This window comes from Rhipicephalus sanguineus, chromosome 11 (assembly GCF_013339695.2).
Source record: "Rhipicephalus sanguineus isolate Rsan-2018 chromosome 11, BIME_Rsan_1.4, whole genome shotgun sequence".
Classification (NCBI taxonomy): Eukaryota; Metazoa; Arthropoda; class Arachnida; order Ixodida; family Ixodidae; genus Rhipicephalus; species Rhipicephalus sanguineus.
The window spans coordinates 100,243,685-100,270,248 of NC_051186.1; the positions used below are offsets into that span (position 1 = coordinate 100,243,685).

The 26,564-nt window shown below is 45.5% G+C and overlaps 2 protein-coding genes across 2 annotated transcripts in view; both read left to right on the plus strand.

Annotated features, from left to right (window-relative positions):
• LOC119373957 (uncharacterized) overlaps positions 1 to 26,564 on the plus strand; it is a 319,601-nt gene that overhangs the window by 29,560 nt on the left and 263,477 nt on the right. The gene's annotated exons all lie outside the window — the stretch shown is intronic.
• Positions 7,020 to 26,163, plus strand: LOC119373674 (ras-related protein Rab-1A). The gene is made up of 8 exons (XM_037643736.2): positions 7,020 to 7,167; positions 8,894 to 9,070; positions 11,256 to 11,328; positions 12,295 to 12,339; positions 12,863 to 12,910; positions 14,984 to 15,079; positions 24,369 to 24,500; positions 25,878 to 26,163. Exons 2-8 carry the CDS (start codon positions 9,039 to 9,041, stop codon positions 26,091 to 26,093), a joined length of 642 nt encoding a protein of 213 aa, XP_037499664.1. The 5' UTR covers positions 7,020 to 7,167; positions 8,894 to 9,038; the 3' UTR covers positions 26,094 to 26,163.

The window sequence follows — 26,564 nt, forward strand, 5'->3', positions numbered from 1 at the left end:
CAACACAGAGTGGCAACCTTTGCGCGTATTCCGGATCCGCCCGTTGCCGTCTCTTGGTTGCCGCTTCTTCGGCCAAGCAATCCAATCGCAATCCTTCGGCCAAGCAATCCAATCCAATCGCCGCCGTCGTTGTGATTCCCGTGCTGCAGCACGACGAGCTGAGGATCAACGAGCTTCGCTGTGCCAAGCCTTCGAGCAACTTAGTGCAAACGTCGCGAATTTTAGATGCGAAGCATCTTTTCAATCCGGTGGTGGTGGCGGCGTGACCACCCTTACTGCGCATGCGCGGTCCCGCTCCCCACACCTCCTCTCCACTCCCATTTCCCCTCTCCCCCTCCCTCTCCACTACCCCTCTCCTCCTCCCTCTCCACTTTCCCGCTCCACTCCCCCCTCTCTCCTCCCCCCTCTGAAACGCGGGCTCTACATGCCGAAACGCTGCTTCGCATCGCCTCATGGTCCCCTTTAGTCCCCTCATCGTTTACTCTTATTGAAGCTTCCTCGGCACATTGCATTATGTGCTTCGGTCACAATAACGAAGTCCGGAAATTTTAAAGCACTTGTTAAAACAACATGGTATGTATGTAAACCTAGGGCGCTCAATGAGAAAAGAAAAAATGAACAGGGCAGAGCCAAGTTAAATTTTGGAGGGGAAGGAGAACGGGACCCCAACCCAGAGTAGCGGACAAAAAAAAAACTACTGTTCATGTTACATTGATTTCTTGCTGCTAACATGTGTTAGAGTTTAATCTTCGGTGCTGAATCTTGAAAGTGGTAGCTCTTCAGTCTTGTCTTCGTGGAATCTTCCTTGTCTTGTTTCCTTGGGGGCAGGCTGTTGATTTTTGGTTTAACTTCTACTGATTAAGTGCTCTGTAAAGTAATGAAATTTTGATTACTGACCCCCCCCCCCCCCACCACGGTAGAATGTGACTTGATTACGTGTCAGTAGTAGATGCGGAGAATATATCTAAGTTGAATTATTCTTGAATTCTTGTTTTTCATTTTTTTTTATTACATTACTGATATCTAGTGGTTGAAAGTGTGAGAGAATGGTGCGGCGCTTACATATTCTGTGGTTGACTTGTATGTGTGGTTAACCTTCCTTCATGAATTTTAGAGATGTAATTTCATGGTTTTAATTGTGAGAAAGAGAATTTTGAAGTGTGACAGATGGTCCTCGATAGTTAGATGTTCGCATTCGTGAGGAAATATAGTACATATGTATATACATACACACATATATATACATACATACACATACACACACATACATACACATATACATATATATATATATATATATACATATACATACATACACATATACATATATATACACACATACACACACACACACACACATATATATATATATATATATATATATATTGCATACACTTCCATTTTCACAGTTTTTGCTTTTTATTTTATTTTATTTCTTCTTTTTTCTTTTGCATCGGTCTCTGTTTTTTTTTCTTTTCACTTCCTCTTTTTCTTTCTTTCGTTTTCTTTTCTTTCTTTCTTTTTTTTCTTTCTTTTTCCAAATTCATTTGGCGAATTGCAGTTTGAATGTTCCTGAGCATAGACAACCATTTGAAATAATAATATTTTCGTTTTCTTGAAGCGACCGAAAGCAAACGCTCCCTCTGACTTCTAACACGTGTTAGAAGTCAGAGGGAGCGTTTGCTTTCGGTCGCTTTTTTTTTTCCTCAATCCAATATAGTTTCCTCTCCTTACAGCTCTCCCCTATATTTTTTTTTATCTTGATTTCATGGTGAAAAAGTTTTCGTTTTTGTGTTCTGTTATTTATAATTTTCTTTTATTGCCTTTATAGTCTCCTAAATGTTTTAGGGCTGCTAGAGCACTGCACGGGCCCGGGCTTGAAGCCGCGGGCCTGGGCCGGGCCCGGGCTTGAGGCTGCGGGCCGGGCCCGACTCGGACCCGCTCATTAAAAGACGTAAGTCGGGCCTTCGAGGACACGCGAACGTTATGCATTGCATGGTCTAAGGTATACTGTGCCAAGCTGAAGTGACACGTGCAAAGAGCTGGCTCTTAGTAAAGCTTAACAATAAAAAATGAAAAACAGTTCAAGTGCTATTTCTTTTCACCAGTATAGATATAGATTGGCGCTGTATATTTTCACTAACGTTTCGTCTGCTCGACCAGACTTTGTCAAAGTAACAAGTAATATATATATATATATATATATATATATATATATATATATATATATATATATATATATATATATATATATATATATATATATATATATATATATATATATATATATATATATATAATATTCCTTGGTATTACGTGCCAAAGCCACAATATGATTACGAGGCACGCCGTAGTGGGCCGTAGTGGCACCGGATCAATTTCGACCACCTCGATTTCTCTAACGTGCACCTAAAGATCAGTATATAGACGGGTGTTCTTGCATTTGGCCCCCGTCAAACTGCGGCCGCCGTGGCCGCGGGAATCGCACCCGCGTCCTAGGACTTAACAACGAAACAGCTTAACCGCTAATATCCTCTCATCATAATATCAACAACTAATATCCTCTAGCGGGCCCGGACGGGGCCTCGTCATGAACACGCGCGTACTGGATAAGTTTATTACTGAACGCCAAGGCCCGGGCCGGGCCTGGGCTTGGAACTACGGGCGCGGGCCGGGCTCGGGCTTGGAACCACGGGCCCGGGCTGGGCTCGGGCTTCATAAAGCGGGCCCGGGGCGATAAATCAGGCCCGTGCAGTGCTCTAGCGTTCTCTTGATTTATTATGTGGCTGGGCGATGGCCTCATGCTGACAAAGTAGGACGTCATATTGATTGAGAGCCGCTTTGTGACACGCGAAGAAGCCGCCGCTAAGTTCCCTGACGGCATACGGCTATACTACAGCAATGCGGATGTCGTCCGCTATAACGCACGTTGCCTCGACGCTGCGGACAACAGGACAACGTGTTATGTCATCCCGCATGCGATACATTGCTGGCTATAAGAACACAGGGATGCCCTGACCAAGGTGGCCAAGGTGAACGCAAACGACATGGGTGGCCTGCCATCCTCACATTTCCTGAGCATCGGCAAGCTGTACATGATCACGGCCAACATCGACATAAGCGACCGCCTCGTTAATAGGAACGTAGCCACCTTGCGGTACATCGAGTGTGACGAACACGGCAACCTCGTGCGACTGTGGCTTGAATTTCCAACGTCCACGGTAGGCACTGTCGTCACAGCCAGGACACCCCTCAAGAGAATTGAAATGAGTGCCACTGGTAATGCGAACCACCACAACCACTATATACGCCAGGCAAAAAGGACACAGTGTCCCCTTGCGCAAGGAAACGCCATAACTATATATGAGTCACAAAGGGCCACATACTCCCTGGTAGTCTACGGATGCGATAAGCGCCAACCATTGAAATTGCTCTACATAGCACTTTTCAGGGCTACCAGCCTCGACGGCATAGCTCACCAACGCGAAAGGTGACTTCAGGTTTCGACATGTCGCCGGCTCTATAGACAGTCTGTCGAAGTCATGACCCGGCTAGCTAACAGGCCTTTAGACATTGTCTTGGACAGGGCTACCACCGTTATTCGATGCCACAATGGCCACAACAATGACCTCACGCTCTCCGCTCTCAACGTGCAGTCTGTACACGCGCACGTGCACGACCTCGAAAAAGACGCTCGCTCTGCTCACAGAAACTGGCGTGTTAGCACTTTCTGAAACCTGGAGCGATGAGCCCACTATGTCGTCCACAGCAAGCGGCGTCATTGCAGATGCTGAGGCGTGAGCACATATAAGAACACGGCGATGCGCAAATTCAACGCAGGCCGCATCCCACTTTGCCGGCCGCCACAGAACACACACAGACAAGCAGCGGAATCGTCGAGGTCTGCGTTGCGCACATCAATTACTATAACAAAGACATTCCGCTCGCCGCCATCTACCTGAGAACTAACGGACAAGTAAGTATAAGCACTACACATCAGTTTACCGCGTCTGGTGTTGTTAATACCCACGTTGCTGTTGGCATCGTTACGCAAATGTAAGCAAGTCGCTATATAATACATGTGCGACTGTTCAACATATCTGTGTGCGTATACCATTTGCACATATCTTTACCGTCATTTCGCAGCGTTTCGCTTAATGTAAAAATTACGCCACAGTCACCTCCCCGCCGCGCGCTTTGCATAACATCGATTCTCACGGTACGTGGACTCTGCCGATCTTTTTACAGCGAAAGCTGTTATGAGATCACAACAACGGCCGTTTTTGGCGCCGTAGTTGTGCGCCGCCGCCGCCGCAGCCGCCGGTGTCCGTAGCCACAATAGTGCGAAATAGGAAAAAAAAAACGAAGTAAGAAAAAAATGTCCAGGATTGAACGGGGTTCGAACCTGGGCCTCTCTGCGTGGGAGCCCAGCATAGTACCACAGAGCCATGCTGATGCATCGAGCTGCTTTGCAGAAAGACCCTATACAAGCTTCATGTCGGGAAAGAATCACAGCATATGTAAAGAGTGTGGTGGAAAAGTAAAATAAAAACCAGGCGTCACACAACGCGCATTCTGTAACCAGGCATCACACAATGCGAATTGCGCAACGAGTGGGTTGTTGAATGCTTCCAACCCATTGCAAAGGGCTCTGCCATAATTCTTCATCGCAATCAGGCACCGCATCAACAAAGCGCACATAATGCCTTACAAGTGTTTAGTGGGTACCACGGTTCTCCGCAGAATGACGAAAAATGGCATAGTCGCTGTTTCCCTACTTCACAAAAATTATGATGATTTATAGCATAATGGGTTCCTCGCAAGTGCTGGTGCACTTCTATGGGTTGCCAAGGAAGCCCATAAGGCCCCCATGATCCATTTCCTCCGGGTCTCAATAAAGCTCTCTCTTTCTCACGTTAAGGTATGTTATATAGCGTGGTGGGAGAGTGAAATAGCGACCGGGCGTCACACAATGTAAATTACGTAGCTAGTGGGTTGTTTAAAGCTTCCAACCCATTACAAAGGGCTCAGCCATAATTCTTCAGCGTCATCAGCCATCGCATCAACAAAGTGCACATAATGCCTTACAGATGTGTAGGTGGTAAGCGCTTCTTCGCAGAACGTCGAATAATGGCATAGTGGGTGCTTCCCAACTTGACAAAAATTATGATTTATGGCGTAGTCAGTACCTTGCTAGTGTACTTGTATTAGTAGCCCCAAGATAGTTTATAATGGGCTCTAGAAATGCCGCTCTTCCAGCTTTCGCCGTGGCGATAGGTCGGCAAACTCACTCATGAGTCGACTCACTGAGACTCAGATCGGGCCGTGAGTCTGAGTCTGAGTGAGTCCGGGTGAGCAACAGTTTGGTGAGCTTGAGTCCAAGTGAGTCCAGTTGAGGAAAATTTTAGTGAGTCTGAGTCAGAGTGAGTCCGGTTCAGGAAAATATTAGGGAGTGTTAGTCCGAGTGAGCCCGAAGCGCAAAATATATTTCTTTAGTGAGTCTGAGTGAGCTCCACCTTTTATTGTCAACCTATGGTCCTATCTACTCATCTTCAACATTACTATCAGCCTTATATCGCCTTACGTTTACACTCAAGTCTATTCACACATATCACAGCGCGTTAGCGTTTATGCGCCACCTCAATAATTGTTGATCAGAGTATAGGGGGGGGGGGTGCTATGACCTCCCTCCGCAAACTCTCTTCTCAGAGTTCTCGAGTGAATAGCGTGTTTCATAAAAATTTCCTTACTGTATTGAAACCACTGATAACTCGTATCTGAACGTAGAATATGAAAAGGTGTATCGTAGAGCACTGATTATGGTCTATATTGGCGCTAAAGAGCATTGACACCGGGATCGAAAAAGCTAATTTTACGCTGACGAACTTATGAGTCGACTCACTCAGGCTCACTCAGACTCAGGTCAAGCCGTGAGTCTGAGTGAGTCCGGCTGAGAAAAATGTGGGTGAGCTTGAGTCCGAGTGAGTCCGGTTGAGAAAAAGTTCAGTGAGCCTCAGTCCGAGTGAGTCCGGTAGAGGAAAGTTTTGGTGAGTCTGAGTCTGAGTGAGCTCCACATTTTGTTGCCGACCTGTGGCTGTGACTATGCTGCGCTTTCCGCGCAGGCCTGTCGTTTTTTACTCATGCAGTGTTGAGAACGCCAGCAGATGACGAGAGTAGTATGCTGTTTCAGGAGAGGAAAGGCATCGCTGCAACCCACAAGCCCGGCTCAACGTCGACTGGGGGAGGGGAAAATGGAGCGAAAGCAGAGAGCGGAAATGAAAAAAATTCGGCAGATCCCACTCCTTGTGGAAATCGGTTTCATGCGAAGCAGCCAGCGAGTACTTCTATGCTGTACTTTATGGCTTTGAGCCAAGCGTTACGAGGTGGATCGACGTGTTTTTCGTAAGTGTAGTACGTGTGTGCACATCGTGGGCTTACCAGGCACGTCGACAGCACTGGCGTTTAAAGGGTAACTTATGGTGCGACGTAACGCCAGCCCTCACGTTAGACTACATACATCACTATTATCGAAACTAAGTGCACTTTATGGCGCAAACTTGTGAATATCATATGTAACTTTCGTTAGCGTATTCCTCCAGAGTCGAGCAACGCTTGAATATAGCTTGCTGAATCATAGGAATACAAGTGTAAAGTGTATTGGACTGCTATAAAGGCGCAGCCAACACTGGAACCACACTAACTAACCTGGCATGAGGCCTGTATCGTAGGAGTACATGTGTAGTGTTTATTGCTTTCTTGTAAAATTGGATAGCCAGTACAACAACCGCAATTGACATTGCACCGACATATGTCGGTGCACCGAATTTGCACCGACATATCTTAGCGAAGCGCCGGTTTCCTTTAGTTTCTTCGCAGAAGATAAGCAGCCGGGGACCCCTGCCGCTGGGGCGCTGGAGGGGCCGCGTCAATAAAGCGCGTCAAGGGAGGGTGGCTTGCCGAGGATAGCGGAGGAGGCGCGTGACGCTCCTTCCGAACTTTTTTTTCCTTTATGCCTTGCTGGAACCTGATGCGACTACAGCGCCACTCGCCACATGCGATTGCCGCTCCGTCGCGCAACACCGCCGAGTTTGTTTTGAAACGAGTGTGGCTGCTCGCGTGGGCCTCGGCTCTTGCCTCTCGTAAAGAAGCTCGCCCAAATTTTTTCAGGTTGGTGACCGTTTTTCACATAACTTTGTTTCCTCTTTTTCTAATCTATAACAGGGAACAGTTGCTGCCGCGACAGGTGCTCAATTTTTCAAATGTGCTGCTACTTTGCGCTGCGGCAGCTTTCTCTAGAGATATATCCCTTGTCCACAGTTGCCGAGAGCGGCGTCCGCAAAGAAGTTTAGAAGAGATATGCTGTAATGTAAGGATGCGTGTCAATTAATGGAAAGTAAGGACATTGAAATATAGCTTAGCAGTTTGAGACGTCACCTCAGGCTGGAAATGCGCCAACAGCAAGAGGCATGCGCGAACTGCAGGGGCGTAGCCCGAAATATTTTCCGGGGGGGGGGGGGGGAGGGGAATTCAACCATACTTTATGTATATTCGTGCGCGCGTTTGTATGTGTGCGTGTATATATACGCAAGCAAAATTGAAAATTTTCGGGGGGTTTAACGCCCCCCCCCGAACCCCCCCCCCCCGAACCCCCCCCCCCCCCCCCTTTGGCTACGCCCCTGGCGAACTGCTTTCCTTCAGAGGCTTTCGTCAACGCCGTAACTCTCGGTTAAGAAATGGACGTAATAAAAGGCAGCCCTACAATCTTTCTATTTGCCCTGCGGCATGGAGCATATGCAGAAGTGGCGTTCCACATTGGATATCTCCTCCACAGTTCATTCGAAGAAGGCCAACACGCGACATTTCAGTGGCTGCCAAGTCACTGCGACGTGTTAGGTAACGAGCACGCCGATTATTATTGCTTGATCAGCTCTTCAAGGCTACAGGGTAGAGACCCCTGACAAGGTCTGATGCTGCTAGCCGACTTAGAGTGATCGCACAAGATAATTACGCACTCCATTAAGCGTACAGTAGGTAAAGGGATATAAAGTTGGGCTAGCTTGTACAAATCCATTGCCGAAGCAGCCCGAAAAGACGTAGACAAAGACGTGTACGAACACAAAGGACGAGCGCTGACTCGTAACTGAAAAAAAATTTATTCGAACAGAACATGCAGGAGAACGAAGCGAAACAATGCGAACGTGTGCAAAATCAAAGCAGGTATTTTAGTCAGTAATGTAAGCATCACTTCACAAGACACGCGCCAAACAGAAAAGCGAACTCTTTGTCGGTCAGTGACAGCGATGCCTGACTGACGCATGCGTCCCCCATTCTTCTGATATGAAAAGCTTCAATCACCTCTCGAGTAGCCTTGCATCTGTGCGTTTATTAACCTAGAAGAATATGACAAACATCGGCGAATCTCTGAAACAGGAACTGTCGTAATGTGACAAGAATTTAATGGAACGAGGGAGAGGAATACTAATACATATGCATTAACTTCTTACGCGGTTATAGGAGCGTATAGTCAACATGTCCCAATGCTCATCTGATGTAGGTGAATACAGTCGCGTTCACACAACAAACTTCGTGCTTTATTTTTCCAGAGTAATTGTTCTTTTCTTGTGTGTTATCGCCTTGATTACAGCTTAAAGACGTTCTTCTTCACGCGGAGTTCCCCAACCTTCCCCCTGTACTTTATGGGAAGGAACCTTTATGTTTTTCTTTCATATGCTTGCACCAACACTTCTGATAAACCAGTTTACTTCCCAAACAGCATACTTCGTAAAGAAAGTAACACTTGCGGCTTGTGTGGTGCAGTGAGGAGTTGTTATAGCGATTTCACCCTGGGATTAATTTGTTGACCTTAACACGCGATTTTCGTTTCATCTTTCAGGTAGGAAAGCGTGCCAAGGAAGGCAAGAGCGCCTTCTAAGCTTTGCAAGAAAAGGTCGCCGTGGCACGCTGATCATCACGGAGTGTAATTATACATACACGCTTGCCAAGGTTCACTGCACGACGTTTCAAGAAAGACAGCCGACATGGCTGACTACACGTTTCCGAAGCAGGAGTAGTAAGTTGTCTCATTCTTAATTGGCAGGGGACTATAATGTCTTCTGGAGAGAGGCGACAAGCGGTGAATAAACCTTGCGTGCTAAGCGTAATACTTAGTGTGATAACAGCAGTGAAAACACACGCTATTGTCGAAATGAGATTCCCATATTTGTCTACTGGATTATGTATCTCAGGTCCCATCAATCATATCCTAGTGTACGTGTTGCTCTGATGCACTGTAGATTGCTAGTGTCACGTTGTTCAAGTTTTCAGGCTGCTGGATCTTGCACTTCTTGCATCTGTTTCTTCTTTAATGGTCCTTCCAAAATGTCGCTCGACTTGAAGGCTCCTTGATCAACTTTTCGGGTCACTGTTTTCTGCTGCAGGTTTTGTAGGCTGGCAATTGCAGACGCTTCTAGCAGAGATCAAATCAGTGATAATAAAATATTCACATACTAGAACCACTGCAAAGAAATCACCACATCGCTATTTATTGCCTTTGATACAGCATTTATGTTGGGATGGGGATTCACGTTGTTTGTTGCCATAGTAACTGTGCTATGAACGCACTTTGTAAAGCAGCCAACTCTAAACGTGCAAACGTCAGATAACTTGCACCGAGAAGAAAAAAGCAGAAGATGGCTTTCCGCATCGACTCGTCTCAGGCGAACGCGTAAGGGACCCTCTGAGTGTATTTATTGACTTATTGAAAATACCCTACAGGCCCGAAGGCATTGAGTGAGGGGGGTCAAAATGAAATCACAAATAAGCTTGTAAGAAACAGGGTTACAATGCAAGTGAAGAATAACAACCAAGAAAAATACAACGCAACAAAATTAACAATACAGTACGTTAGCGAGATTAGGTAGCACATACAACAGCAGACTTTAGTGCGTCAGGGAAAGTAAAAAACTTGGTAAAAATAAACAAAGCTTGAAATTAGGATGCGATGAAGCCCAAAAAAGAGTAAGAGCACATATGCTGGTTTTATTTGAAACCACTTGGCGTATGTGAGAACGATAGGCTGATATATAAAAACTCTACGGGAGTCATACTACCTAGTCGTGGCAAACATACGTCACACGCACCCTCGCTACACGCTTGATTATGAGGCGGAGGGTTGTAAAGGCGACTTGAACTCTAAGTACTTGATTGTCTGAACATTTCATACCCGTTAAAAATGCGGCAACCGTGGCCGTGAATCAAGCCCTCATTTTCAATTTTAACAACAGACATCTCACCTGTGAGCTACCACTGAGGGAGCAACCAGCGATGCACTAATAAATCTTTTTAATAGGTACAGTACTCACGGATTCAAACGCGACATCAAACGTTTTAGTATAACGACTGGTATTCGCAATTGCTCGAGATAAACACGTCATGTCGCGACGAATGTGGTCTGTGAAGTTAATGTTGGCTCTGATCTACGCGTTCGAGTCGAAATTACGCCGACATGATCCGAACTGAAGACGGTGGTAATCCGTGAGTGCTGTACATTCATATGAATCAATCGCATCGTCTGCCGATTTATGATACTGTGCGCTTGTCTCGACGCATTCACAACTCGTTCAGTTTAATGCGCATACATGGTGAAACGCAGGCACTCAACTCGTCACCACTGCCTCGGTCTATTGCACACTTGAACAGTCTCCCAGACCACACTGCACCTATATTTGACCGCGATACCTTTCGTGAGAACCTGAATACATCCCTTGATAATATTGTACAATGATGTGTTCTACGTAATAACTGTAACCTTTGCTTTGTTGCTTTGTCACTCAATGCTAACTTTCTTCCTGTTGCCCCTTACTCAATGCCCGTCAAAGGGCCAGGAACGTATTGTAAATAAATAAATAAATAAATAAATAAATAAATAAATAAATAAATAAATAATCAATGAATGAATGAAAACAATGCTATTGCGAAAGAGAATCACCACTGCGCGCAACGCACACCAGCGCTGCTCCAAGGGTCAAGTATATGCTCATATTCGAATAAGCTTTGACGATAAATTGAAAACATATTTTCAGAAAACTTATTTGAACAAGAAGTAGTTATTAACACATAAAACGTGTTTCGAAGTGTTGCGCATGTTGCGCAGCCATTTACGAGGTATGAGTTTCATACTATTAATTTGTATGTCTTGCATTTTCACGAGTGGAATTGACTTGTCGTAAGCGCTTGTCAATTTGTTCTCTTTGCAGCGACTTCTGCTTTCCGGTCATTATTATTGGAGATACGTATGTCGGCAAATCCTCCCTCCTGCTCAAATTTGCGGTGAGCACTTTTTCGGGCGCTATGCAAATCGCTATGGGTGATAGTGTCTATAGTGGCACGCCGCTACTGCCGATAATCGCTGTATCCGTACTTGACCAAATGCATTTTGCATGTTCCTAAATTCAGGATGGGTGAACAATCTATGTATGCTGCTACGAGGATAGCACCTTCACCAAAGGTATGAAGGGGATATAGCGTATATTTGACAAACTAATAAAACGAAAACTAGCTGCGGATAATAACCAACCTCATGTTTGCGAACAAAAAAAATGTCTGTCCGAAATGTCTGTGCGGAAATAGCCTTTTGAAATTCGCGTATGCTCCTCTAAAGTTTGCCAGTTGAGCAGCATGCGTCTTTACACCGCGACATGCGTCGTATTGTCGGGCTTGCCGTATGCGCTTGACGTTTCGTATAAGAATTTAATTGGTGTTTGCCGCCAGTGTATTCCCTTGTTCATTCTTAGTGGACCAGGGGTGCGTATTGGTGTTTGCCTCAATTTGTGTTGTGTGGCAGATACGTTGGTGTTTGCCGCCCGTGTGTCTCGTTTCTTTGACGGAATGGTGGTGAGCAATGGAGTTTGATCCCAATTTGTGCGGTACATAACTTGGTGCTTGCCGCCCTTGTGTTCCCTCCGCGCCACTGTGTTCCAAAGAACAACTCCGCACTGCACCGCTGTGCGTGCCAACGGTGCCCACCTCCTTCCCTGCTCTCCTTTTGCCCTCGCGTGTGACAGCAATCGACGGAATCCTAGATGCGCTTTCCCACTCCCTGTGGTCGCGTGCTGATGGGTCACAGTACGACAGCGCTCACGAGTCTTACCACGCGTGCGCACGTCAAAGAGACCGAGGTGGTAGGGGTTAATCCTGGCAACTTACTGCCGCTTTTCTTCATAGCACTTTGTATGTTAGGGATGTTCCATCATTTAATTAGAATGTCTTATATTTTTTCCTATTTTTATGTTGCAGGATGATTCATTCCAAGAACACATCGATACAATTAACGTTGGCTACGTACGTATGCTTTCTTTACATTTGTCGGCAGTACGGCAGAGGGAAAGAGATTCACTTTGTTGTGAATACAGCAAATAATCCCGACGGTCTTCACCGGTGAAAGATCAGTTGTTGCTTTGAGGTAGGGAAATTGGCTGTAAGTAACTATATGGACCGTAACTTTATTACGCTGAGAATGCGATGACAAATTCTTAGCTGCACACCTCAACCAGTTGCCTAATCTTCTTTTCTACTAGTATGCAGCTACTTCGCCAAATTACGGGTAAGTGCAATAGAAATGCAGAATTTCAAAACAAGCGTACTGTCCGTTTGGCTGGGCCTCCTAACACAATGCCTGTGGCTGCAGCTGCATAATACACGAGGCTTACATTAACACTGTCATCAACTTTTCTTTCCTTGGAAGACCACCCCTACGCCCCTGACTCATGCTGCTGATAGTGTAAATAGTATCTTGTGCTGCACGTCCACGTCTGTAAATCTGTAATGCACCTTTGCAACTGTGAAACGTGCCGATTACTTGCAGGTAGAAAAAGTGCTACAAATAGAGGGCTCCAGGATAATGCTGCGGGTGGTAAGTACACGTTTTTTGTCACATTTCGATAGTAATGCTCTGTGAGAGGGAGAGAACGCGACAAGCGTTTTTGGAATGAAATTAAGTTGAATGGCTATCCCTAATAAATCGAAACTCTCGATGCAAAGTAAAAACTTAATTTTTTCTGGCACACTTAGCCGACTACTGCAGCTATGCTCGATTGTAAAGGAAATGATATTGCGTGCACGTAAGGCAATTTAAAAGCGCACAACAGAACATAAAAAAAAAAATGAAGTGCCTCGTGGAGAAAAAATTGGGGGACCCTTAAGCTTCGCCTTTAAGAGTTGAACGCAATAGCGAAATCCGGCCCCTGGTGCGCACTTCAACCACTAAGTGCATACTTATTAATGTGTATTGTTACACACACACACACACACACACACACGCACACAGACACGCGCGCGCGCGCGAGAATGGTACATACAAGTTTTTGATCTAAAGCAAGAGTCGCATGGCCTCCAAGATGCACGCCGCGCGCTTGCCATCTCGGAGGCCATGAAGAGTCTCACAATGCCTCACAGATGGCAGCACATTATCTAGCGTTTGCTGTTTGCTTGATCAACGCCTCATCTGGAAAGGCGGCATTGGCTTGATATGTTTTCCGCTAGATGGACATAGTTGTCCATTTCCTTTCTCGATTTTTTGCTCACGGATGATTTTTCGCTCACAACCAACGGTCCCCGCGGTCCCGACACCGACGACGGAATTTCTGCGACACGAGCTCTCTAACGCTATCGCGTTAATAGAGGCTCGCAAAAATGTTGTAAGCCCCATTATAGGGTGTGATGCACAGGAGACAGCTTTTCTTGATCCAAGTGGTTGTAATAGTTGAAGATGTAAACTTTGGAGTCGATTTAGTGCTATCGTTAGGACAGTCCTATGAAGTGCAGAGAAACTGTGCTTGAACCATTCTTTGTCGACTATAGACCCTATCTAAGAGCTTCTCGCATCTACATTTACTGACGATTCAATGTAAGCGGTGCAATAGTCCATCCTGCTCAAACGTACCGTGTGCTGCTCCAACAATTCCACGTGTTTTCTGTTTAAATCCTACTAAATTTAAGTAGATTCCCTATCATTTTTGAATATAATGATGTCACATTATATTTCACCATAATGTAAAGACGCACAAATTGCTTTTGACGTGGAATCAGTGTAGACTTCAAACAGCATAAAGCCACTTCTCCCGGAGAGCGCTGTTGGGGGAATGAGTGACAACAAATACCATTGGTCTTCATTGCTCTGTTCTTGGAACCTTCAGCGCCAGGGGCGTAGCCAGAAATTTTTTCGAGGGGTTGAAATTTTTTTCAACCATACTTTTTGTATGTTCGTGCGTGCGTGCATATATACGCAAGCAAAATTGAAAAATTTCGGGAGGGGTTTCAACCCCCCCCCCCCCCCCCCACCCCAACCCTTGGCTACGCCCCTGTTCAGCGCTAAACCAACGTCACGTTTTACCGCACTCAATAAACCCTACAAAAACGAGCACTAATCACTGGCGACCGTTGTTGCCGTCGTCCTCTTGAAGAAAGAGCCCGCTTCGTCTGCTTGGGGAGACGGGGGACACAGTGAGGTACTGTAGGAAACAAACGTCCCAAGCACAGGGTGGCCTAGATTCAAAGGCTGGTATCGGAATTGGTCACCAATCTCTGAAACTCATTTTCAGAAAAACTAAATTACTTGCGATGTATCATTCGGCACATATCATTGAATACCGAAGAGAACATGTGTTGAAAAATTTATTGAAATCAATGAACATAACAAAACTTCCGGAGTTCCCCTCTAAGGAGCCGCAGATTGTCAAAATTAGTCCCTCCATACGGTGTAGCTCATATTGTGGCTGTGACTCGTAAAAATGCAGAAATAATTAGATATTTACAGCAGTAATTCAAAGGTGGCAGGGTTTATCGCGAGCCTGATTTCACGTTCAATTTCCACACTCACTGCCACCGTCTGAGTGTTACACCTGAATGCACAATATCAGGAAGTTGGTGATACCACGTCGCCCACATGAATCGCCTATTTAGTTCGTTGTGTGCTGAACTATTCCAGATGGACACGTTTGGGAACGTTCGATACTGGAGGTATAATACCTCATGCTGTCGCAAAGTACGGGGTATCATCGTAGCTTACGACGTCACAAGCCAGGTGCGTGCAAATTGTCTTGGGCGACTGCTGTCGGCTCTTTTTTTTCTGTTTGTAGCATGGATGCTAACAAGTGTACTACAGGTACAGGTGTACTATTGCTGTTTTTTTTTCCTTGTACTTGTAGTATTATAATTTCTTTTCTGTAAATAAATTTGAGTATTCTGTTAGTGTTGTTTGTTGTTAGAGATGTGTTTATTCAAAAATCATTCCCTGTTACGCTTACACGGGTATTGTTATATGCTTTGTTTTTGTAGATATTTTTTTGTACAATGTGTGATATATCTTGTAAATTTGGTGCAAATATTTTCACCGGTCACTTGTTGCCATGTCATTGGTCTTCTGGGCCCTAGTCAAGCTGTTTCATTACAGCTTTTAGCCCAGGAGACCATCCAGAATGTAATGTTTTCGTTTTATTCTGGAAAATAAAGAGAATGAAAAGTACGGGTGGGAAGTGAGCAACCTTGACTGTTGGCAAGCAAGTACTAAATTTACATCGAATATGTAATTCTGCTGAAAACGGCATGCGACATCAATCCCTCGAGGCTTCTGCGTCTCAAGTGCACTGAAATGTTCTCGCTCCGTTGCCATATGTTTGCTTGCCTTGCTCATTTTAACTATGATCCGAGATGGTCCTAGCCTGCTGCCGATTTCAATCATCCAGTCACCTCACTCGTGCACCTCAACTAAACGGTGCCTTGCCGGGGCCAAGTAAGAATGGAGACATGTCTTTACATTCTACATTGAAATCGAAAACTTAATAGAGTGTAATCGGGACATATGCTACATTATAAATTCATTACAAACCAGTAAAACTTCAATTACAGCTCGTACCGTTCCTCCCTGCAGCGGTTATGATAGCACGACGTTGTTGCGCGCTATGCCCCTACTCATATTTCTCCGCGGCGGCCTGTTCACGGCACTTGTAACGAGTTTCCGCGTCATTCTCTTGAAATGTTATTTTAACAGCTTTTTGTTGAGCCGGGTAGTGCGAACAGAAATGAACCGGGACGCGCTCCCTTCGTTCTCTTCTGCTTCGATCCCACAACGCGTGAGCAGATTTGTCCGGCCGCGGAATGCAATAACTATAATTGGCGAGTATGTTAAACGACCAAAAATCACGTAACATCACGTAACTAATCGCGTGACTAAAACTCACATGACATCACGTGACTAAATCACGTACCATCACGTAATAACTACTCACGTGAATAAAATCATGTAACATCTTGTCACGTGACTAAACTCACGTAACATGTAGTCATGGGACTAAATTAACGTAACATCGCGTAACAACTAGTCACGGGATTAAATCATGTAAGAGCTAGTCACGTTACTAAAATCACGTAACATCACGTAACTACTCGTCACGTGACTAAAAGTCACGGAGCAGCTGGTCACGTGACTAAGATCACGTAACATCACGTAACAGCTAGTCACGTGACATTATCCCGCCATAAGCCGCGTAACAACTAGCCACGGGACTCAAAATCACGTAACATCACGTAACAGCTAGTCACTTGACAGGTTTCCGCCAAAACCACGTAGCATCTAGTCATGTGACTAAAATGACGTAACATAATGTAACAGCCAGTTACATGACTAAAAATTACTTATCACGTAACAGCTAGTCACTTGACTAAACTCACGCTATAACTGGTCACTTGACATGTTCCCGCCAAAAACTGCGTAACAGCGGGTCACGTGACTAAAATCTCAACATCACGTAATGGCTAGTCACGAGACATGTTCCCGCCAAAACCAAGTGACGCGTTTGTAGTGTGGGGAACCGACCGAAACAGAAGTATAGCCAAGCCTAACCATACTTAGTACTACAAGCTAGAGTATCGGACGCGTTATTCAAAGGCTGCCGGTTCGGTCCCTGCCGGCAGCAAGTTATCTTTTCGTCCACTTTACTTTCTTCAAATTTACATCGTAATTACTATAAATACCATCCCTATACATTCCTTGGCTGTTAGTTCTCATTAATGTTGTGTCTAACAAAGAAAAACAAGCCCTTAAAATTCTCTTTCCTTCGCATAAGCGAAAACTTAGCATCTTTAGCAAAAGCTTGGTATCACTATGAAAAACTTATAAAAAGCTAGCTCGAACATTAGCTCCGCTGTTGGTTTCAGCCTTGCGCCACTAGTGCAAGCTGCGCTTTTTTAACAGCGTACCTGTTTATGCTCAGCTTACCGTCGTATATCGTTCGCGAAAACTATCATCATTATGAATGGCGCATGCTCTCTTCCTTTTCTTCTTCGTCTTTTGCTTCGCTCGCCGAACACGTGCCACCGGCGCGCGCTGTCCCGCTGCGCTGATTTGTCCGGTGTGGGCTGCGATAACTCGGATGGACGAGAGAACGAGTACAGAGAGAAAGGGGAAAAAAAAAGAGATAGAGAAAAGTATAGATAGAAAGAGAGAGAAATATAGAGACAGAAAGGGAAGAAGGAGGAAAAAAAAGATTGAAAGACAGATAAAGAAATAGAGAGAGAGAAAAAGAGAGAGAAATGGACACAGAGAGAGATAAAAACAGAGCGAGACAGAGAGAGAAAGGAAGAAATAAAGAGAGAGACAGAAAGAAAGAGGAAGCGAGAAATAGAGAGAGCGAAAAAAAGGAAGAAGGTAGAAAGAAAGAGGAAGAGAGAGAGAAAACAATAGATAGAGAAAAAAGAAATCGAAACAAACAGAGAGAAGAAGAAAGAGAAAAAAAACTGAGAGAAACATTCATAGAAATAGTTCTACAAGGAACATTCCGGGCGGCTAGAGTTCTATAAGTGGTACCTAATGGGTCGCGGATAATTGTATCATTATGTATAGTTTGCTTCCGCATGGCGGGAAATGGGAAAATTGAGAAGTATGAAGAATTTGAACGTTATAAGCGATATATTGTTACATATGTGATTGTCATGTGAGTATTGCACTGTGCCGGGAGCTTGCTGGTTCTCGAGAGCCTTGGAAAATGCTTGAATTTGAAAAGTACCGCTTCAGGTGCACTGTGAACAGAGACAAATAAATCAAATGGCGCTCAGTACTGGCTCCCCTCCCATGTTTGCGCTGCTTTCTTCACGCTTTATATTCGTTCGTTTCCCAATCTGTCGGTCTGCCTTTTCCAGCTTTCATTCTCACGCCTCTAGCACTTAATGATCTTCAAGCGAAGCTTGTACTGCCACGGCCTTTCGATAAAAAAAATAACAAAAAAAGGGCGCGGCCTGTTGCGTGCCTCGAAAGCTGCCGGAGCCGCCTAGTTGTGCGTGTTGCCGCAGTGGCGCCACAAGACGGGTCGCAACAAGGTTCTTTTTAAAGAAAGCACGAATGTTCTTGTGTTGCGGGTTTTCATGAGGAGCCTCGAACTCTTGCAAAATATTATTGGCGATCAGACCATTAACACTCCGCTGTATGCGCTATTTCCTTTGGAAACAAAGATCTCTGATTTCATCATTTGCACCTTTAACGCCATTTAGTGCCATACACGACAATTCGCCGTCGCTGACGTTGAAATCCTTTCTTCTCGTTGAAGAACACCACGAAACGCAGCGGCTCCTCTGCGTGCCCATATATGGCGGGATACGGCGCATCGCGCACGCCACAATCCTCGTTTTGTCTCTCTCTTTTTTTTGTTCTAAAGGCGCGTGGCTGCATGTCTACTAGCGCCAACGCGGACGAAACTGTCAACACAGCGTTTGCACTTGTGCCCATGTGTCTCAGCGCGACGCAACAGGCGGGCTTTTTTTGAGATGCGAAGCATCTTATGGCGGAGTTCAATCCGGTGGTGATGGGTGGTGTGCGGCGTGACGACCCTTACTGCGCATGCGCAAACCCTCTCCACACACACACATCTTCTCCATTCCCCTCTCCCCCTTTCCCCTCTCCCCTCCTCCACTCCACTTTCCTCCTCTACACTTCCCCTCTCCTCCCCTTTCCATTTCCCCCTCTCCACTTCCCCTCTGCCCCTCCCCATTTCCACTTTGCCCATCTCCACTCCCCCTCTGAAACGCTGCATCGCATCGCCTCATATAGTCCCCTTTAGCGGGAGATCGTGGAGCTTTTTTTACCGAGCGGCCGTGCTATTGCCTTGCAATATGGCGCTCTAAGTGTTACCGCAAAAGAAATAACAAAAACGACACTTACGAACGCAGAGAAATGCGGATGTGCCCAAATGAGCCTCTAGAGGGTGCGCTGATTACATTGCGTATTTGTATGCACCGTTTTGCGATAACTCGTGCTTTCTCGATCGTGAGCTTCTCACCGATAAGCTTTTTCAGATGCTGCAATCTGATCTTTTGTCGAGGTGTCTTGCATAGGCCGGCAAAAAATGGGGAGCTCACTCATACTCACTAATGAAATATATTTTGCTCTGAGAGCTCACTTGGACCAGGCTCACCAAATTTTTCCGCCACCGGACTCACTCTGACTCAGACTCTCTAAATTTTTTTTTCAACCGCACTCACTCGGACTCATTCAGACTTAGACTCACGGCTGGATCTGAGTCTGAGTGAGTCCACTCATGAGTACTTTAGCGTGTAATTAGCTTTTTCAACCATAGTGTCGATGTTTTTTAACACCAATATCTCACATAATCGGTGCTCTACTTGGCGCATTTTGATCTCGTACCTTGAAATACGAGTTTTCAGTGGTTGCAATTCAGTATAGACATTTTTATTGAAAAAGATTACCCAAGCGACATATTTTTGTCAAAAACTTCTCTTGAAAGAGTTTGCGGGAGAGAGGCAAAGGCACCCGTCCCCTCCTTTCGTAACTACCACTTCTGATCAATAAACATTGAGAAGGCATATCAACGCTAGTGCGTCGAAGTATGCGTTAGTAGACGAGTATAAACGGGAGCTGACATATGGTTGACAGTAATAGTGAAGTTGAGTAGATATGAAAAAGTCACAGACAGTTTCGCCGCAAGGGCGAAGCAATGAATGTGACAGCAAGAAACTAATGCTATACGAAGAGAGAGAGTGATTCGTGAAAGAAATGAAAAGGGGCGCTATTTTCTGCCTCCCGTCGCGGGGGCACGGCTCAGCGCCCTTAGGAATGGGGAAGGGGAAGTAAAGATGATAGAAGAAAGGAAGATAGAAGGAGTGATTAGCGTGGCAAGTGTGTCTTGTCCACGAAGGCGGGAGCACGAAGCCAAAGGGCTCGTCTATAAGGTGGCGAGGTCCGCAGAAGCCGCAGACTCGAGGAAGGCTCGCAGGGCTTGCAGCTTTGAACGTGCAGGAAAGAGAAAGTCCTCCACCGTTGTGGCAGGGAGCCCGAGCAGGCGATAGCGGCGCACCATCAAGCGTCGTTCAGCGGCCAGGGCAGGGCAGGCGCAAATTATATGGTCCAAAGTTTCGTCGTCACCGCATCTGCGGCACGCAGGCGATGAGCAGCGACCTATACGAAGTGAGGCTCGCCAATGGATACTCTCAGTTTGAACAGCACTCCTGCTGCAAAGGCGGCCGAAGCGAAGGAAACTAGCGGGCTTCAAGTGTCGAGCTGTGACACTTGATAGTTCGCGCTCATCTTCTGTTTGTTCGTTTAGCGGCGTACCTTGAGCTCGAGTCCGTAACATCAGCGCGGACATCACGGTGAAAGCTTGAAACATCCCTCTTTCCCTCACCACGAGAAAACCGCGCGAGCAGACAGCGGAAGCGCAAGGTTCTCCCTGCGCAAATATAAGAAGCGAGCGAGCTCGCCGACGACTTTTAAATGCGTCCGTCGCGCTCCTAGCGCTATCTCGCTGGTAATGAAGAAACGCTTATAAGCGCCTGCCGTCTCTGAGTCCGTCCAGTGGTGAAGGGTGCGTATATAACGCTCGCCGTTAGCTACGTGGAGGATCTGCGTTTCGTGGCGTAGTAGTTAGCGCCACTCGCTGCGGAGCAAGAGGTCCCCGGTTCGATTCCGCGCTTCGGAAGCATTTTTCTGAATTATTTTTCTTTGGGGCTTCAAGATATACACATACTTATACATATACGGTGCATGACGGCGGCGACGGCGACGGCAAAATTCAGCCGAGACTGTCCATATAATTGCTATCGCAATAAAATGTGGAGCTCATTCAGACTCACACAGGAAATATATTTTGCATTTAGGGCTTACTCGGACTCACACTCAGCAAAATTTTCTTCAAACGGACTCAATCGGACTCAGAGTCACAAAAAGTTTCTCCACCGGACTCACTCGGACCCGAACTCACCAAAGTATTACGCTCCCGGACTCACTCAGACGGAGACTCGGGGCTCGATCTGAGTCTGAGTTAGATTGAGTGAGCAGACTCATGAGTGAGTTTGCCGACCGATGGTGTCTTGTCATTTCACGTTGCCACATATCATTGCTGCCTGAATAGGAAATGGCGTGGCGCCACCTCTCGTAGGCAGCTATTAAAAACTTAGCTATTAATCCTTATATGCCCAAACTCAGAAAAAATGACAAAACAAATATTTTTTTCACAAAAAGTGTACTTCTACCCTCAAAAGAAAGTACAAGTTCTTTATTTACTGCCAGGTAAACGCAACACTTTCAAGCCGTCCTATATATATAGGATACTGGGCATTAGGGGTGCTATGTGCGGGTGTGGTAAGCCTTGAAACATTTTACTGCACACCGACATCGCACTTCTTCCTCTCTATGACGTCTTTCATACAAAGCACGCGTTTGCCCAGAGAAAGCGGTCGGCATTTCACGTGCACTTCTTCCTCTCCATGATGTCTTTCACACAAAGCACGCGTTTGCCCGGAGAAAGCGGTCGGCACGTGGCAGCATCAAGGAGGTTTAAAAAAAATTCTGGAGTGGAAGCTATCGCAACGCCTCATCAGCGAAATAGAAGCCAGCTTTTGCCCACCAAACAGCTCGAAAACATGCTCTTTTCTGGTGGCGCCTACTTAGAGATCAAATGGCTTTGATCTGTTAATGTAAATAATACGTTAGGTATAAAATAAAAGATCGTTGTTGCCGACAAAAGTAACCCGTCGAGAGGAGCATTGGCGACTGATATCCAATAAAATTTGCCATGAGTCTTATTTTCGAGAACTACTAACACAAAGACACACTTAGAGCAGTATCTGACCCTCAAAAGTTGCTATGTTAAACTCGTCGGGCGAGCGGGGAAAACACTCGCTTTCCTTCGCCAAACGCCGATGGTTTATTGTGCCCCTACTAAGATGGCGGGCGCAGCCGCCATTTTTTGGTGGGCACGGCTTCACTCTTGCGCAATAATCGCCACTCCAGCACTTTTTCTTCAACCTTCTTGGGCAGCATGAAACGCAAGCAATGTCTAGGCTTGTCTAGGCTCCTGATTTTTTTTTTCGCCGCTCATTGGATCCTGGACTGATGACTCCATCCGCGCACAGGGCCCGCCGAACGACCCCACGGTTTCTTTTCATTTTAATGTTTTCACTCCTCCATGGGGGCACAATAAACCATCGGCGTTTGGCGAAGGAAAGCGAGTGTTTTCCCCGCTCGCCCCGACGAGTTTAACATAGCAACTTTTGAGGGTCAGATACTGCTCTAAGTGTGTCTTTGTAGGCTTGCACACGTTGAGAATGAGGCCTGCTTGATGTGCTGTAGGTGGCGCTAGTCATCAGCTAAACAAATAGCGACGTTAGAGTGCATCAAAGAAGCGATGTAAGACACTGGGCATATATGGATTAAAAAGCTAGCTATTAAAGAGGACTCCTGATTTTATATAGCAAAGACGCACTGGAACGTTCCGGTCTGCGGTCTAATGTTTTTAACGATGATTGAAGTCGGCGTCTTGGTACGTCGTGCTGTGGGCATTCTAGAAGGAGGTGATATATGTCTTCATCTACGAATCCACAAATCACATTCAGGAGTTTCAGCGCGGCCAATTTTGTGCAAAAAATGCTTGGTGTAGGCAGTTCCTAGCCTTAATCGGTGAATAAGAGTTTCCACACTTCTGTCTAAAGACAACGGAATTTCAAATTCGATAAGTGGATCTACATGATATAAATCGGAGCTTTTAGAATTTTCGTCGAACCACGCATTTCTACAACTTCTAGGCCCGTGGCCAACAAGAGGCTTACAGAAGTGTGCTTTAAAAGCGTTGAAAATTTTTCTTGAAGAGAGTGGCATCCTTGGCCATTACTAGCGCATTTAAGCTTTGTTTTGTATTAACGACAGAGTGTAATTTATGTGTGTTGGCCAGTACTAGCAGATTTAAGCTTTGTTTGTATTACGGCGAGTGTATACTTATGTGTGTGACTATTTTTGTCTTGGATAGGTTATGCAACAGTTTGCTGTTTTCTTTTTTTTGTAACATCACCGTGTGTACACATGTATGTGATTGTTGAATATGTTGTTTTGACTGTTATGTCTTGACTGTTACGCTAATTCCGGTGAAATTGCAATAGCGCACTACAGAACGTGTGGTTTCCCAGGGCATTTGAGCAACGCTTGTTAAAAGGACATGGGGCCGCGTTGTAACATATTAAGTATTCCGGAAACCACGCGCTTTGGAGTGCGACACTGCAATTCTATCAAAATATTCCAGTGGGTCTCTGAAGTATAGAATCTGGAGTCCCTTTTGATAACAAGTTTTTTTCGTCACGTAGGATTTTTTTCGTGGATTTCTCATTCAGTTATGGCAGCGCGCCGCTGACACTGGCGAGAGATGACGCTACGTGCACATGTCCCCAAATCCTAGTCATGAGCAACTGAAGTGTTGCGCTGTTAAACAAATGAAAGGGAAAAGTTAAGAAGGGCCATTGCGCAATGCAGTAGTATGAAAGCAAGCAAGGAAGAGAGAAAGGAAGGAAGAGAAATGAGTACGCCAGGCACGCAGACGCCAAACTTCGCTTGCCCCCCTTTTTCTCGGTAAGGAAGAAGCTCCTGAATTTTTTTTTCGCCGCTCATTGGATCCTGGACTGATGACTCCATCCACGCACAGGGCCCGCCGAACGACCCCACGGTTTCTTTTCATTTTAATGTTTTCACTCCTCCATCTTTGTCGAGGGAGCAGCGCACGATGTTGTTTGGACGCTGTTCTACGCGATAATCTGTAGTCGTTTTCCAAAGCAAATTTTGCGAACCCGTCGAATCGCGACACTGTTCTTGGCGATTCGTGAGTATATGAAATGGTTTGTCGAAAGCCACTTCATTGCAAATAATGTGGTTAGCTCTTTGCATCGTTTTGGCCATTGCGAGGGCCATTCTGAAGCACTTGCGCCGTGTGTTAGGCCATGAGCTGCTGTGCTTTAAATAATATCTACCGCTTATTGGCTTCTATGCTACGCAAGCAGGGACTACAATTTGTTTACTGTGTTTCTACCTACTACCATCCCAGAAAAGTTTCAACCAAGTCGGACATTTGCTGGAGCTCGTTGACGCTCACGCAAGGAAGGACTCCTGCAAGTTTCTGATAGGGTGCAAAAACGACCTCAGAACAAAGAAAACTGTTGACTTCGACACAGCAAAGGCAAGTGGCACATTGTACATTAAAATGCTGAATAGATTTAATTAAATGATCTTCAAACACCTGCATCTGAAAAAATTACATCCAAACTTTGTATCCAAGCTTTGTAGCGACAAAAGCACGATAAACTTGTACGTTATAATAATAAGGCATAGACACTAACTCTGCATACAATGAATACATAGACTGTACCCATAAATTCCTCAAGCTGTGCATTTAAAAAAGTGAAGTACAACACTGCCACTTTATTACATATTCAAAAGCTAGCTCTTTTCTTCCTCCTCCTCCCCGCGCACACATTTGCATGCATGCACATTGGCAGTCTCCTCTTCTATGAGGTAAGCTATTACGGTTGGTTCCCTTAATGCGATGTCCTGAAGCTTCCACGTTGTAATGAGCATACAAAAATTGTGGAGTTTCTGGCTTTAATAATTCAATGCCGAATGAAATTCGATGCTGCAATTGTATATCGTTCTGCCACTCGGAAATATTCCTAAAGGAATACGGACACAAAATTTTGAAGGCGAGATAACTTGCCAGATATAAATTGGCACGGACGCACAAGTCATATACAAGATATCAGCGGCAAATAGCGTAGGTAATATATAAACTCAACTGTAATTTGTATGCCACACAACTGAGCACTAGATAGAGTAGCTTGCCGCATTGCCAGAAACGTGTATTTTATTGTAAACAACGAACAACCGTTCACTTCACAAGTTTATATGTTGCTAAGCTGCTCTACATGGTCTCTGTCGCAGTTTTCAAAGCAGCGCTCACGTGTACGTGTTGCTGCGCGTCCGCGCGTGCTGCGCTGTTTTATGTGGTTACGTGAACAGCCTTGCTTATTAGAAAACACACCTGGTACCTCATTAAAAATCGCACGGTCGAGCAAACGAGGCTTACAGTTGTGGCAAGTGAGCCATTAGAAAGCTATTGCAAAAGTAGAAGCAAGACGGAGGTTTTTGTGTCCGCGAGCACAAGTTGCTGAATGCCTCAAAGAAGTGTCTTCCTGGAACTCATTGAAACACACGTTATGTAACAGGATATATTAACAGACGATTGTTTCTCACCGAATTTAGCTGCCGTATTAGCCAACACTGGTGATGCTGGCTATAGTGTCGGCTAATGCTAGTGTTGCCAGGTGGGGGTAATATTGGCTACTATTCGCTGGACACTAGTGCTCATGTGTTGCCTTATACTGGCTAAGTGATGGTAAAATGATGGGAAGGCCCAACTCTTGCCTTATATCGGCCATTGTTGGCTATCTACTGTTACAACAATATTTAATTTGTTCGAACTCAGTTCAAAGTATGAGTGGTGCACCATCCTTCATGTCGTTTGACTGTGGACGTCCGGCATGATCGTTTATTTGCGCAGGCGTTTGCAGACCAGCAGGGCCTAGAGTTCTTCGAGACGAGCGCTAAAGACGGAACCAACGTGGAAGAAGCATTCATGGCGATGGCAACAGAAATAATGCACCGTCCACCTCCACCGGTCACAAGAACTAGGCCCCCGAATGACTTGGTCGGAGTCGATGGCGGTCAACCTGCCAAAAAGACCAGCTGGTTTTCTCGTCTCTTCGATAAATCATAATGAGAACTTGCTGCCCTTGCCTTTCATGGAAGGACATGGAGTGTCGCGCAGCAGCGCACAAGAAAAGAAACGGCAAACTGGCACAAGCGCCAACCTATAACTAAATGTTCATTTAGATATCGTTCATACTTGTACGGACAGATAAGCGCGTACAGAGATGTTAAGTGGAACTGAAAACAGACGAGGAACTATTTAGTCTGTATACATCTTGCATGGGCACAACAGGAGGTTGTACCTCAAACAACCAAGAACGTCATCTTTCTATGTTTCCGCCCAGACGCTGATAAGGATACATTCCATTGCGCCTACACTTTCTTTGTCAGTGAAATCAAATTCAATCAAATTTTACGGCGAATGCCGTTAAATTTGGTTGAATTTGATTACACCACAATAATCACTAGAGGCCGCTTTTTCTATACCTCAAAGCTGCGATGGGTTCTTCGCATGAAGAACTTCGATTTTCACATTTGA

What these genes read in the sequence shown, in the direction of transcription:
- LOC119373674 (XM_037643736.2), top strand. Translation starts at nt 9,039, where the DNA reads ATGGCTGACTACACGTTTCCGAAGCAGGAGTA. An exon ending in CCCTCCTGCTCAAATTTGCG is followed by an intron (nt 11,329 to 12,294) that starts GTGAGCACTTTT and finishes TTTATGTTGCAG; the next exon opens with GATGATTCATTCCAAGAACA. An exon ending in CCAGGATAATGCTGCGGGTG is followed by an intron (nt 12,911 to 14,983) that starts GTAAGTACACGT and finishes GAACTATTCCAG; the next exon opens with ATGGACACGTTTGGGAACGT.